Source organism: Trichosurus vulpecula, chromosome 8 (genome assembly GCF_011100635.1).
Source record: "Trichosurus vulpecula isolate mTriVul1 chromosome 8, mTriVul1.pri, whole genome shotgun sequence".
Taxonomy (NCBI): Eukaryota; Metazoa; Chordata; class Mammalia; order Diprotodontia; family Phalangeridae; genus Trichosurus; species Trichosurus vulpecula.
Window position 1 is genome coordinate 266,942,941 of NC_050580.1, and position 16,112 is coordinate 266,959,052.

General features: G+C 38.1%; 1 protein-coding gene across 1 annotated transcript in view; it reads left to right on the forward strand.

Annotated features, from left to right (window-relative positions):
• NUBPL (nucleotide binding protein like) overlaps window positions 1-16,112 on the forward strand; it is a 333,097-nt gene that overhangs the window by 219,726 nt on the left and 97,259 nt on the right. The window contains exon 7 of the mRNA XM_036736308.1: window positions 8,425-8,518. Coding sequence (XP_036592203.1) covers window positions 8,425-8,518 — 94 coding nt within the window. The remainder of the gene's footprint in view (window positions 1-8,424; window positions 8,519-16,112) is intronic.

Here is a 16,112-nt window from a genome sequence, read left to right on the forward strand (position 1 = left end):
ACATGATGTAGAGGAACAGGTCGTTTCAGCTTAACCTACTATCCTTTTTTGACTAGGTTATTAAAATGTTTGATCAGGGGAATGCTCTAGACATAGTCTTTGGCAAGGCATTTGACACCATTTTTCATGAGACTCTTATAGAAAAGATGTAGAAAGGTAGACCGGCTGAAAATATAGTTAAATGAAGTTGGAGCTCATTGAGTAGCCAGATCCAAGTTTAGGGATCAAGTTTAACCTGCACGGAGGTCTTTACTGTCCTGGGCCCTGGTCTATTCAGTATTTTTATCCTTTACTTGGAGGGCATAGATGCTTTGGTTATTCAATTTACAGATGACATGAATTGGGAGTTAATACCTTAGATACATTCCAACCAAAAGCATTAACTAAGTGCATAGTAGGTATAAGTCATTAGGCTAGGCCTTAGGAATACCAAGATAAACAAAAACAGTCCCTTCCTTCAAGGATCTTAAGGCTCTTACAATCTGTTGAGGGTCTAGTGGAGGATAGGTTATGTGAACAGATAAATAAGTACATAAAAATTAAGTGACACATTCATGCTCTAAATAATAAAACTGGCATTTAGATTTGCAAAATGAAATGACAGATGTTGGAGGGGGTGTGGAAAAGCTAGAACATTAATACCCTGTTGTCAGAACTGTGAACTGATCCAGCCGTTTTGGAGAGCAATCTGGAATTATGTCTAAAGAGTTATAAAACTGTGTATACTCTTTGACCCAACAATACCACTATTATGATTGTTCCCCAAGGTGATTGGGAGAAAAAGGAAAAGAGCCTTTATGTTCTAAAATATTCACAGCAGCCCTCTTTGTGATGTCAAAGAACTGGAAATGGAGGGGATGCCTCTCAATTGGGGAACGGCTGAACAAGGTATGATATGTGATTGTGGTGAAATACTGCTGTGCTAGGGGCAGCTAGGTGGCGCAGTCAGTAGAGCACCGGCCCTGGAGTCAGGAGGACCTGAGTTCAAATCCGGCCTCAGACACTTGACACATGTACTAGCTGTGTGACCTTGGGCAAGTCACTTAACCCCAACTGCCCCCCCCCCAAAAAAAAAAAGAAATACTGCTGTGCTGGCTGACTGTAGAAAAACACGGAAAGACTTGCATGAAATAACGGAGAGTGAAGTGAACGGAACCAAGTGAATGTTGTATATATAGTAACAGCAGTATTGTTGGAAGAATAATTGGGAACAAACAAGTTATTCTGAGTACTATAAAAACTCAGCTATAAAGGAGCCATGAAGCAAGATGCCTTCTACTTTCAGAGAAAGAACTGATAAATAGAAGTATGCATGGTATGGTTTTACAAATATTTCTAAATCTTCATCACACATTGATCTTCTCTAATGTGGGGTGGGGAGGGAGAGAGGGAGTTAGTTCAGAACTTAAGATGGAACAAAAAAAACCAGAAAAATGATTTGCAAAGTGCTTTATACACAAATCTCATTTGAGCTCTACAATAATACTATTCAACAGGTACTCTAGGTATTATAATATCCATTTCACAAATGAGGATACTGAAACTCAGAAAGATTAGAGTGATTTGCCCAGGGTAATGAAGGTAATAAATATTAGAGACAGGAATTTTGCTAGGTTTTCCTCCTTCCGATGCTGGTGCTGTGTGCCTCAAAATCATCTCAACAGGCCAGAATGATGAGCTAAATCTAGTAACATAAAATTTAATAGGGTTAAATGTGAATTTCTACACATGTATTCTGTATTTCTCTGAGGTGAATTCCTTATAAATAAATATTAGGTAGCATAGATAAATTGCCCTATAGTCTTATTTATTCTCATTTTGCCTTCTGTTCTTTTTTTTCTTCTCCTTTTTGCCTAAGTCTCTTTATTCCTATTCTGATTTTATTACAAAAGTGATTGAAAAAGAATTTTAAATCCAAGACATTATAATGAATTATAACTTCATAAAATATAACTGCATATATGACTATGATTTCATACAGTTGGCTTTCCTTTGATAGATTTTTTTTGAAAAGAAAAGTTTAGTGAATAAAATCTGTTACGACAGTTTCAAAGATCAGTTGATCAAAAAGATGCAGGTACTTTAAAATTGTTCTTTTGAAACATTTTATTTTTCCTTCTTTGGTCTAATGCCATACCACATTCACTTAAATTCAAACATCTATCTGTACAACATTTTCTGTTCATAGAAGGTAGGAGAGTGAATCTCATTGATTTAAAATGAAATAACAATTTGATGATGGGATGTTGAAAGCTAGAATGATGCTTTCATAACACAGAGTTAAGGAATTCAAAGTCAAGATTTCCATGGTAACCATGTGACCCTTGCTGTATATTATGGTACCATGCGATAGTGAGCAATATGACGTGTCCTTAAAATAAATTACAGTATAATGAAAAGGAATTGTGGCCCTTCATTATTTACTTAGACCATCTAAATAATTCAAATTAGTTGTTTCTGTCTGTGATAATATAGGTACCACTGTGAACTCTATATCAGGTGTTAAATTATAATATGCCTCTGTGATATGCATATATTTCATTGTATTAAACAAGGTTAGTACAATAATTCACATAGGCTGTGGGGGTTCTCAGGAGTGTTAGTGGAAAGGAGTGTGTCCCACTTTCCCCCTTCATTTCGCTATTTCTATTACCAATCCTACCCTATAACCCCTCTGAACTAAAAATAGCCTGGCTTATTAGGTGGTTGATACCTTGGAAAAAGGGGCCAAGCTGGAATAACCCTTGACATGGTAGAGGTTTTGGGGAATGAAACAACTTAGGCTATGTAATGTTGCCAAGGGTAACTATATATGGTTTTAATGGGGCTCTAAAAAGCTGCTTTTGGAGTCATTCAGTGACCTTTCCTGCCCTGAGACTGTGTGTGTTGACTTTAAATCATAGAAACCAAATTTTCATCCAGAATATTCCATTTTCTGTAAAAGTCCTTCAGCATTAACTATAAAGAAGTTATTTTGATACAAAATGCACTTTCTAAGCTGCCCTTAGGTTAAGTTAATAAGGTGGTCTTTGTTAACTACTTTAGAAAATAAAATCAAGAGTCTAAAAATTCAGCCTTTCTGTAAGTACCAAAAAAGTAAGTATCCCTAAATGAATATACTTTTCCACAAATGGAGACTTGTATATATGTAGAAGACTTGGGTTCTAGTTCTGGCCCTGTTACTAAGTAGTTATGTAACCTTGGGCAAACCACTTCACTTTTCTGGGCCTCAGTCTCTTCAAGTGAAAAATGAGAGGGTTGGGATAGATGCTCTTTAAGGTCCTTTCTGGCCCTTAAACGTTGTGATATAACAGGACCTTTTCTGCTTGTACTAGGGGTGAACATAGGAGCATAAATACAGAGCTGTAAGGGGCTGCAGAGCCCTTTTGTCCAATCCCCTTGTTTTACATATGAAGAAATTGAGGTTGGAGCAGATCCAGAGTGGTGGCACGTGGATAAAATACTGGTGGTGGGACTAGGTGGTAGAGAGAGAAGCTGCAATGGCTTTGGGAGCTCCCAAGTCAGAGATAGATGGTAAGGGGGCCTGCCAGTTGGTCAAAAACAGATTACAGGTGCTATCACCAGACCCAGGACTAGATGCTGTTTGGCAACAGCACTGCCTATATCCACTTCTGGGTCACAGTTCAACCGTGGAGGGTATCACTTTGAATCAAGAGGAAGTGGAAGCTCTGAGGGGCAACTTCACCTTCAGTCTGAAGTGATCAGGGACCCTGAGGAACAGTATTGTTTCCAGTCCCAAGGGAGGAGGGGCCTTGGGGAGGATCATCACTTGCAATCTCAAGGGATCAGAGGCCCTTCCTAGGTGAGGACTAGAGTAAAGACCAAGAGAGCAGTGACACACCAGATCACACCTACTTGGAAGCAATGAAAACTTCCAAACCCCGAAAACTAGCTCTGAAAACAGCAGGGCAAAAAGCCTGAAGCTTTAGCTATTCTCAGCAGGACAATGATCCAAGACAATTTATACTGTCAACTCCTGGAGAAGAACTGATATTGTTGGAATACAGACTGAAGCATGCTATTTTTCACTTTCTTTATTCGAGTTTTCTTATACAAAATGACTTATATGGGAATGTTTTGTATAATTGTACATATATTAACCTATATCTGATTGCTTACTGTCTTGGGGAGGAAGGGAGGGAATTCAAAACTTTGAATAAAAATGATAGAGAATTGAAAAAAAAAATGTCCAGCTATTTCACCAAAGGTCCAGGAATGATGGGCAAAACCCCAAATAAATACGAGGTACAGAAAAAAAATCTGAAGCTTGAGGCAGAGCCCCTTCTCTCCTTTCTGCCCCCCAGTGGGAACAGAGCTCTAAATTAAAAAAAAAAGTTCCAAATCAATAAATTGGGTGGGAAACTGTGCAAACAACAATAAAAGATCATAAAACACCACTATGGTCACAGGGAAGATCAAGACACAACCTCAGAAGATATTGAAGTCAAAACAGCTACAAAGCCTGAAGGGCAGAAAAAAAGTGAATTGGACATAAACTCAACAAGAATTTCTCAAGGAGTAAAAAGGAATTTTCAAAACCAAATAAGAGTAGTAGAGTAAAAATTAGGTAAATAGATGAAAGCAAAGGAAAAATTTATGAAAAGACAATTAACAGTTTGGTAAAAGAGCCACAAAAATACTGAAGAGAATTAAAAAACAGAATTGGCAAAATGGAAAAAGAAATACAGAAGTTCACTGATGAAAATAGCTCCTTAAAAAGCAGCATTGGCCAAATGGCAGAAGAGGCACAAAAGTTCACTGAAGAAAATCATGCCTTAAAAAAGAGAATTGGGCAAGTGGAAGCTAACGACTCCATGAGACATCAAGAAGCAGGAAAACAGGTCAAAAAACTGAAAAATAATATGAACAGCTCATTGGAAATGCCACTGACCTGGAAATTAGATCCAGATAGAGATAATTAAAGAACTATTGGATTACCTGAAAGCTATGACATTGTATTTCAAGAAATTATCAAGCAAAACTACGCCAATGTCCTAAAACCAGAGGGTAAAATGGGACATGAATTGAAAGACTCCCCCAATCACCACCTGAAAGAAATCCCAAAATGAAATATCCCAGGAATACGATAGCCAAATTCCAGTGTTCCCAGGTCAAAGAGAAAATATTTCAAGCATCAAGAAAGAAACTATTCAGATACCTTGGAGCCACGGCCAGGATCATACAAGATCAAACACACAACTAGAATCTCCAGGCTGTCACTCAGAAGAGAATCGAGTGGTGGATTGTCTATTTGGGAGTCATTTCCATGGAGATGATAGTTGGATCATGAGAACTGATGAGAGAACTGTAGAGAGGACAGGAGAGAGAGCCTATGCTGCATCCACATGTAGGCAGTGGGATGTGAACAATGATCCTCTAGAGACCAAGAAGGATTGGTCCAAGAGTAGGAAGAGAACAATGACAGCAGTGTCACGAAAACCAAGTTTTATACTCCGTTGTCTGTTTTTGCTGTATTGCCCTTATAGAATGGAAGTTTGTTGAGGGCAGGGACTATTTTATTTTTGTCTTTTTATGTGCAGTGCCTGACGTATAAAAGGTACTTAATAAATTGCTTGTTGAAAGCATAGCGTTTGTTAAGCAGTTGCTTAGACTTATTTTGGGCTTCTCTGTAGTTATTGGCTTGAACTTTTTAAAATAGTAAAAATCTTTTCAGAAGCTTTCTTTTAAAAATCTTCCCTGTATTACTGACTTAAATATTTCTAACTGTCCATAATTTTCTAATTTCCTCATAAGAAATTTTGGCCTGTTGAGAACTTTGCAGTAGCTGGAATGGCTTACTTTTCTTTGATACTTATTCTTACGTAATTAGTAAAACCTACTTTATATGAGTAAGCAAAGGCTAAGCAGGATCTGGGGAGACCATAAATTATGCTAGAAGCACTACTTTTCTGTTTACCTTTTAAGAGAACGGAGTTTTTTTTTGCCAGCCAATATAGTTCAGTATTAATGAAAGTTGACTAGAGCTAAGCTGTTCTCTTTACTCTTATATTTTAAAATCAAGAGATAATTGCTAGAACAAAGGAATATTTTGGGTTCCATGGGGCCTGGACAGTATTTCTATTTTAACGAGGGAGAAACCAGAGCCAAGCAGATAAATATGATTAAATGCCAAGGAGCGACAATGATAACTTGTTGGCGCCAGTCACTTGATGTTCCCTGAAGTACAGAGGCACATTAGTCTGCCAGTACCAGGGTGTTTCTGTGCAAAGAGTAGCAGCTTTTAGAAACCAGTTACCCTAGAGGAGGTTCCTTTTGCTGAAATTCAGTCAATATAAAATGAAAATGATCCTTTTTTATCATCTTCTGAAATAGTTTAATAGGCCATAGGCATGGTGTGTCTTTGGAATACATTGCTTTTAATACCTATTTTCTAAGCCAAGTGCTCTGTGTTGAAAATGAAGTCCATTGATGTTCATCATCTCATGGCCTTTTATGGTCTCAAGGCCTCTCATAGTTTATACTATAATAAAATTTGGATCGGAAAGTTAGAATGCAAGAGTATGTGTGTGTGCCTATGTCTATATCTACATATGTGTGTATATGGATGTATATGATTAAGATTTTATAGATTTAAGATTGTAGATTTAGAAGTAGAAAGGACCTCAGTCTATCAAGTCTGAGAGATAAGGAAACTGAGCCTGTGGAACTTAAGTGACTTGTCCAAGTTCATGTGCATGATGTTAGTGGTGGGATCTGATCTGATTCCAGGCTCAGTGCTTTTTCTTCAACTACAACACACAGATAAATAGATGCCTCGCAAGATCAATCAGTCAATCAATAAACATTAAGTGCCTACCATGTGCCAGGGTAATGAGATAATAGACTTTAAAGTGCTATGTACACTGGTACATTAATATTGCCATTAATGTCATTTAAGGATCACTCTTTGGTTTTCTATGGACTAATGTTCTACTTTGTTGTAATTTGTTGTCAGGTTTTTTTTTCCTTCTCATATTTCAATTAGTGACACCATAACAATATACTAACAGAAAAGTCAAGTCAACAGGTGTTTATTAAGCTCCTACTGTGTGCCAGGCACTATGCTAGGCACTAAGGATACAGAGTGAAGCAAAATAGTCCCGTCCCTTAAGGAGCTCACAATCTAATGGGGGGAGAAATCATAACTAACTATGAACAAACAAGATCTCTACAGGATAAATCAGAGATTATGGCAAAGGGAAGGTGGCAGCAATTAAGGCAGATTGGAAAAGGCTTCTTGCAGAAGGTAGGCTTCTTGCAGAAGGTAGGATTTTCCCGGAGAAAATATATAGCCTACTGAGTTTTCATTTTGATTTAGGCTTCAGGAAATCATAGTATCTAGGTTGGTGTCAGACATTCTGACCACAATATTCCAAGGTGTCCTGCACCAGATTAAAATGTAACTGGGATATATTTAACAAAATAAATAAAAATACAATAAAACATTGTAAATATTAATGTGTGGTTTTCTAAGTCAATCTGCTGCCAGCAGGGATCCTTATGTATGGTTTTGAGTGGCCCCTGTTTCTCTGAGTTTGATATCACTGTTCTAGATTATAAGAAAACATGACTTTAATTTCTGAGGAGAACCAGAACAATACAATTCTAGTAAATCTAGAGATGGAAGGGTCCCTAGAGGCCTTCCATTTCAGCCCTGTCATTTTGCATATGAGAAAGTTGAGATCCAGGTGTGACTTGCTCAGTCCCATAGGGAGTAAGTTTCAAAGTGGCCAAATCACCTTACTGCTTCAGGGCTCAATCTTCTCAATGGCTGAAAGGGCATGATGATGCTTGTGCTACTGCTTTACTCTTTGGGTTTTCCTGAAGAAAGTGCTTTGGGATTGCTTGGTGGGCTACGTAGATAGGGGCGATTTGTATTCATGGCACTGGCTGTGAGATCCATGTTCCCTGGTGTTCTCTACAGCTTGCCGTTTGAGAAATGGGAACAATTATATTTAAGTGTCTTGAATGAGGCCACACCTTCCATCATGTTTTTAAAGTTACTTGCAGTATTACCTTTATAAGTAAATTTCCCACTTTAAGTTTATACCATTGCCCTCCATTGGGAATGAAACCAAAACACCAAAACAAAGTGATCTAAAAAAACCCAAAGCACCACCAAAGGACTGTACTTTTCAACTATAACGCCAAAGTGTTAGGTGAAATAGAGGTAAAGTCTTTTCTTCAGTAGGAGCCAATTTTGTGATGAGTTCACCCGCAGTACATGGAGCCATTTGGAAATCGCTCCTGACCATTCAATATAAGGCAAGGTATGAAAAGGGTGGCAAGTCACTTGCCATTAATTTCTTTAGTAGCTATGGACTGTCACGATTAATTTCACTAAGCTTTCCCCAGCCGTTGTACGCTACTGTTACTTAACATATTTGTCATTTTGGTTTATAGGTGGACTGGGGTCAGCTGGACTATTTAGTTATTGACATGCCACCAGGAACAGGGGATGTACAGTTATCAGTCTCTCAGAATATCCCGATTTCAGGTAAATTTTAAAACTCTATATTGATTTGTGATTTATTTGATATCTTTAGATTGCCACACATGAAATATACGGTGGAGGAGTTCTTTATGACCTGCAGATTTTTTTATATCTTTAAAAAACTCTGATAAGCCTCTGTTAAAGTCCTGCTGGGCTCCCTCATCATGGCAAAGAGCCACATAGCAGACTAAGCAGGCTTTCAGAATTGTTTTAGATAAAAGGAAAGGGGGAAAGCAGAGTGACAGAACAATGTTTTCAACATAGAGAAAGAGATTTCTTAGCATTTTACTTGCTTAAAGAGTCCCTTTTGTGCCCATTGCTCTAAGAAGAAGAAGTCAACATAAAAGGTGATTTCATTCATACTGTTTATTATCTTCATAGTTTTAAAATATATACCAAGTTTTAAAAATAAAGGGTGGCAATTACTTATTGAATTAATTCTGAGTACATTTTTTGAATGTGAAAACTACGTGCATAGACTCTGTGGCAGGTATGCCAGTTCTTTGATAGTTTGATGGAGTTGTCTCTTCAGTTAGATGAGCATTCTCACACAGGCAGATCATAATCTCTCCATGTCTTCTCATGCTGTGGGATTATGGCCAATGCCAAGTCAGACTAAGTAAATTCATTAAGCAGCAACCTGTGTCAGAAAAAAATCCTTCACAGAAGATCTGCCACTATGCCCTGAGGCCTTTCTCTTGTCTTTTAAAATTTCTGTTCCTGTATCCTCCCTTACACTATATAACTGGGCCACCTCCTTTTCTAGTTATTTATGTCCTTTATGGTGTCTTATTGATATTTGTTTTAACAAATGTATGTATGTTGTACTCCCCCTCCCTACCCCATTGAATATATGCTCCTCGAAGGCAGGAATTTGTTTTTTGTCTTTGTCTTTCCAATGCCTAGCACAGCGTCCTGTATATGCTGTGATATTTTGATAAATCTGTGTTCTCATCGAGGAGGATACTACCTTCAAAGATGCATATTTGAAACCATCCATACCTAATTCGTCTTGTGCAACTCTCGTCCATTTCTTCCTTTAAATCCTCCACGGTGAATCCAGTCAACCCTCTGGGAGGTCAGCCTCTGTATCTCCTGATATTACATGAATACTGATGGTACTTATAGATTGATATGTATCTTTTATACAATTCATTCACCATTCACCTCTCTAGTACCCTGGAGTGATCCTCAGTATCATTTCTCCAGAGATCTATGGTATTCCACAACTTCCAGCCGTGTAACATCACCGGAAGAATATTGGTGTTAAAAAGACAGGTTATAGTTTCCAGGGGAAATCTGAAGAAATAAAAGAACTGCAGAATTTCCCAAAGGCAATCTTGCTGTCTTTCTTCTTCGTGTTCACTTTGGGTCCCAGCTCACTCTCCATTCACACTGCCCGTCCAAGATTCGTATGCTGATGGACGAGCTCTATGGGTTGTTCACAAATGCGCGTCAGAAGCTGGCAATAGATAGTTTTCGTCAAAGGGCAATTTTCATCCACTTGAGTTTTCAGTGCAGATGTGTAGTGGAAGCTGTGCAGCGTCCCAGGGCTTGATGCCATTAGGACAGTTTTATCTCTAAATAAGAGCATCTAGAAATCCTCCCCATTCATAGGAAATCTCCATAGAATATCCTCCATGACGGTGGGCAGCAACTTTGGCAAACTTGTGTTTCCCTTGTTTTATGCTTCATTTGGCATTAATAATCAGAGAATTATTAAACCAAGCTCCCATTGGTACATATCTCAAGGAGTCTTGTATGATTTTGATATAAGATCAGGAGACACCTTGTTGGATGACAATCTATAAAGCAGCTTTTTCTCTATTGAGTCAAATGCTTTTTTGCCTTCAGCAGCAGCAATCACAGTGTGATCTTGTAAACTTCCCTGTTTTCGTGCCTTCAGCAGGTATTCCCCACATATACATACATATCATTATAATATTTTTGTTTCTTGTAACAAAGTAAAACGGTGGAATAAAATTAATAATACAGTTTACAATTATCGTCTCATTTGATCCTCACAACCCTGTGAGGTAGGAGCAATTAATTATTATCCCTATTTTACAGTTCACAAAACTGAGGCAGGCAGCAGTTAAGTGACTTACCCAGGGTCACACAGCTAGGACTTGTCTGAGGCTTTCTTTGACACTCATGTCTTCCGGATTCTAGGTCTGCTGCTGTTTCCACCATGCAAAAGATTTCTCCAGTAGCTTTCTACAAAAGAATATATATCTTATTCCTCAGCCTAAATCAGTTTTACCTTTTGTAATGGATAGGATGTTTCATCATTGGTCCTGGAATTACAAAGGTCATTGTATTGTCCATTCTTATGGCTTTCAAAGTTGGTTTTATAATGTTGTTATCATTGAATAAATCATTCTCTTGGTTCTGCTCATGTCATTTTACATTGATTTTTATTATAAAAGTCCCCAAAATTGTTCATTTCTTACAATACTTAGATCCACTTATATGCCTTTGTGTGTTTTTAAAAATCATCTGTTTCCTCATTTCTATTAGCATAGTAATGCTTCATCATATTCTTAGACTACACGTATTATTCCGCTACTCCTCACTTGTGGGACATCCTCTTATTTTTAACTTTTTTGCCACCACAAAAAGAGCTATTATAAATATTTTTGTACATAAAGAACTTTCTTTGAACTCTTTTGGGTATTGGCCTACCAGTAGCATAGGTAAATCAAAAGTATATATTGTCTGGTAATTTTTGTGTATAATACCAAATTGCATTTCAGAATGGTTGTACCCATTCACAGGTCTACCAACAATGCATCGGTATGCTTGTTTTCCTATAGCTCCTCTAACATCTTTGTTGCATCTTCCTGGAAGACCCATAATCCTTTTCATCTTATTTTTAAGGCCATTATCATTGGCTTGTGAGATCCCATATGTTCTTCTAGCTCTGTGGCCTTTTGTTTTTTTAGGTAATTTTTCTTCAATTTCTATATTTTTGAGTGTGGTCTACCATTTTTTTTCTTCAGAGAATTTGCCTCTTGGAGAAATTATCTGTTTGCTTTAAATTCTGTTGTTTTTAATTCTTTCATTCAGAATTCTGATTACTGCTCTGATTTCTATTATTTCATCTTTTAAAATTTATTTTAATTTTTTATTGCTATTTTGAACCCTTCTGGAGGTTTTAACACGTATTCATTTGTCATTTTTGTGGGTTTCTTGGCTGGCCCTGAAGTATATCCCCTCACTTTAGAGGTTTTGGATGGTTTCCTTTCTTTTTGTAGCATTTTTTCATTATATTAGGTCCGTTTTAATTTTCTCATTTTTCATTTGTTTTTCAATTTTCCTCTCCTGGTTTTTTTCAGAATGTTTTTCCTGTGGTTTGTTCTTTCCTGTTACCTCTTTGTTGTTTGTTATTTACTCTTTGGTACATTTCCTTCTCTTTTGCGATGATGATGGAGAGTTGTAGTTAATCATACCTTCTCAAACAACCATCTAGATGACAATTTTACCATCTTCTAGCTGCCATTATGGATTATTTAGCTTATTTGGTGAATTTCTAGCTGTTTGGAATCCTGAGGGGTTGTTGTTCAATCTTTTCAGTTATGTTCAAATCTTTGTGACTCCATTTGGGGTTTTCTTGGCAAAGATAGTAGAGTGATTTGCTATTTCCTTCCTTGGCTCATTTTACAGATGAAACAACTGAGGAAAACAGGGTTAAATGACTTGCTTAGGGTCATGCAGCTAGTGTCTGAGGCTGGATTTGAACTCATCATCCTGACTCCAGGTCTGGCACTCTATCTACTGCACCACCTAGCTGCCCATCTGAAGGGGAGACTAAGCTTATTCTTGACATCTCCTCTGACTTTATTTTCTTCCATTCTAGAAAGAGTTGGAGAAGGCCTAGATCTTCCCCTGTACGTAGCCAGCCCCCCTTGCCTGTCTAGGTCCCTGGAGTTGGATGAATTCACAAACCTCTAACTGCTCAGAAGTGGGGCTAGGAGAAGGAGGGAAGAGATAGTTCCATTGGCTCATTGCCCCATAGACGCTCTGAGAAGTAACAGCAGACAGAGTCCTGCAGCCACTCAGTGCTCAGGAATGAGGCCCAATACAGGGGTCAGGGAATGGAGAGTGCTGGGCATAAGCAGGAGCAGTGAGCTAGTCAAGCATCCTTCTGCTGTTCTTTTCTTTAGGAATTATCTTGTTGGGGATTGTTCCTTCCCTTTCTTGTTGCCTTTGCTAATTTACCTCATGCTTTTTTTTTTTTTTTTGCTGTTTTGAGGTAATAGGGCTCACTGGACTTAGACATAAGCTCTCATTCGGCCATCTTGTTGAAATTCCATCTAGATTAGGTCTTAGGCACTTTATATCCTCAGGGTTTGCACTGTGTATGCCATAATCATTAGTCAACAAATATTTTAAAGCACTTACTATGGGCCTAGGAAGGGGTTAAGTGCTTAGGCTACAAAGAAAGGCACAAACAGGGTCCCTGTCCTTAAGAGGCTCACATGGGGAGACAGCTGGGAGACAACAAACACCCTAGACAACACCTGTGTACATCTAAGATCTATCTATCTACCAACTAGAGAGAAGGTTAGGAGAGGGAGAGGCAGGGTGGAAAGGCTTCCTGGAGAGAATTTGCATAAAATTACCTGCGGCATTTTCCCTAACTTTTTAATTCAATACTGCTTATAAATAAAACATTCCAACAGTTTAAAAAATAAATTTTCAGTGATACTTTTATTCAGTCATCGAAGGGCAAATTGCTTTTGTTTGTAGGAAGGCCCACACCCTTTTGCTAGTTAGGTCAGGAGAGGTGTGAAACCCTCAAGAGGTGTGAAGCCCTCTCAGGCCCTGAAAAAGGGTATATATACCCACAGTATAGTCATTGAACTTAGAATCAAGAAATTGAGAATTGAGAACTTTCAGAACTGCAGGAGGAGAGGTTTTGTTTGAGGCTTACTCATTGGAAGAGCATTGGTGTGGAGACTCTGGGTAGCCATTAAGGAGCACCCCCAGCTTTGAAAACCCAGATGTTGGTGCTTCTGTCTGGTAACTATGTCTGTATTATGATTTGGTCAGTAAGATTTAAAAGCCTGTGCATTGATCTGTTTGTAATTTGTATTTGCTCTGAAGTTCAGGGTGCTGGCTTTTCCCCCGAACTAAGTGAATGGTATATGTATGTTTAATTTAAGTAAGATTGTTAACCCCCTAAAGTTTCCTTAGAAAAGCAGATCAAAGAACTTGTGCTAGCAGTCCTGTGTGCTGGTGTTATTGGCCTTACACCTCCACAGCAGCTGCAAGCAACATTGTTGTTACATGATGCTCCTGTCAGTGTAGTGAAGAGATCAATGGAGTTGCAATCAGTGGGCTCAAATCCCAGCTTAGCTAGTTGTTGTGTGACCTTAGAGAAATCACGACCTCTCTAGATCTCCATTTCCTCATCTGTAAAACTGAGAGTTCGACTAGTTTATCTCTGAGGGCCCTTGCAGCTATGACTCTTATGTTCATATGTGTCCTCTGTGAATTAAGGTATAGCAATGAATCCAGTGTAGTTCCCCGCACCTGGCAGGCTGTGCACTTTCTTGGCACATCTTTGCATATACTTAATTTTTTTTTAAACTTCAGGCTGTGTGACAGAACTATGGTTTCTTTTCTTTCACAATATTATTTTATTTCTTTAGTAGCTGTCAAACAGTTGGCTACTTCATCTAGTGATATTAGTAAGGTTGAGAGGAAGTGCTTAAATTGGAAGCCCTCTTACTGAGGGGGAAGATCAGTTAGTGAGATATTCAGAGGTATTTGTAAAATACTTTGAGTTCCTTGGAAGAAAACTATGTGATTATAAATTATCAATATGAGTGAGGATCGCTGATTTAATTCAGCAGCATCACATATCAAATATTTTCTGAAAAGTTATAGAAAAAGTATATTTGAAAGGAAATCAAGTCATCTATTCATGGGCATGCAGCTGTTAAGCCATAGAACACCAGTCTTTCATTCTTCTAAAATAACTTGTTGATAGAGGATTTTGCCAGTGCTTGGTGCTCTTATATTCCAGAGCAATAGTTTCCACTTTGTTTTTTTGTTAACTCTGAAACTCCTAGAAGGTATTAGAGATATAGAATCTCAGAGTTGGAAGGAACTTCAGAAGATATCTCCTCCAACTAATCCCCAAAGCAAAAATCTCATTTCTGTAACGTCCCAAACAAGTAGCCATCCACTTTTATACAGCGGTGATGGTTAGAAAATTTATTCTTGTATTGAGCTGAAATTTTCTTTTCTATGACTTTTTATCCAGCCTCCGGAGCTGGATAAAAATATTCAAGGGCCACTATTATGCCCTCTCTTCTCCTTCCCCCTGTCTTTTTGTGTCCAGGGTAATCATTCTGGTTCCTTCAACCACTCTTCTTATGGCATAGTCTTGGTCACTTTCCTCTAGACCCACTCCAAGCTGATAGTACCCTTCACAAAATGTGGTACAGAGATAAAGATAGTGCTTCAGTTGTGGTTTTGCAATTACAGTTTCTGTTTATGTTGCTTAAGAGTACATTAGACTCTTACTGAACTTGCTCACTAAAACTCCCAGGTCCCTTGGCTTGTTACCTTGTGGTGTGAACTATTGTCTAGTTATGTCTTCCCTCACTTTGTACCTGTGCAGTTGACTATTTTAGACCTAAGAGCTTATCCTCATTAAATTTTAATCTACATGATTTGGCATGTGATTCTAGGAAATAATGATTTTTTTTGGATCTATGTTCAATTCTCTGACAAATACTCATCTAAAAATTTGAGGAAGGTGTTTTTGATTATTTGTTCATTGGAGTCATTGATAAAAAATACTAAATAGCACAGGTTCGAGATCAGATGCCTATTACATTCTACTAGAGATGCCCATACCCCTCCATGGTAACGTCAATCGCTATTTCTTTAATGAATTTAGTTGAATTAAGCAAAAAATTATCAAATACCTTCTGTGTGCAAGACATTGTCCAAGTCATTACCAAAGATTAATATTATCTGTCCCTCATCTTTCTATCCCATTCAAATGTGAGATTTTGTTAAATGCCTTTTTGAAATCCAGGTATGTTGTGTCTACATAGTTCCCATTATCTACCAGCTAATAAGGAAGTCAAAGGGAGGTAGTTCTTGGCTTAGTTTAAGGAATACTGAGAACTGTTCAAAAATGCAGTGGGCCTTTTAGTGAGATAGGGAGCTTCCCATCCCATTATGTTACCATGCAGGGACTATATGACCATCTCTTTGGGAGATTCTTGCATTCGATAGAAAGTTGGGGTAAATGAACTCTAAGGTATGTCCCAACTCTGAGATTCTTTGAGCACACATTTACTAAGGACCTACTCTTCAGTACCATGTTATCCTAAGGTTCACCAAACTATCACAGTATAACCGTATTCTCTAAAGAGGCTTGTTTGTTCACATTCTTAAACTGCGGCCTTCCCCCGTTCAACGATACCAAATGAATAGGCACTGCTTATTAGAAAAGAATACTTAGCACTTAGTTTTTGACCTTGGAATTGGATAAACATGGCAGGAAGTGAGAACCCAAACTCAAGAGCAACTCTAAACCGAGGGAAACATCAGCATTTCTCCTGTTTGTGTC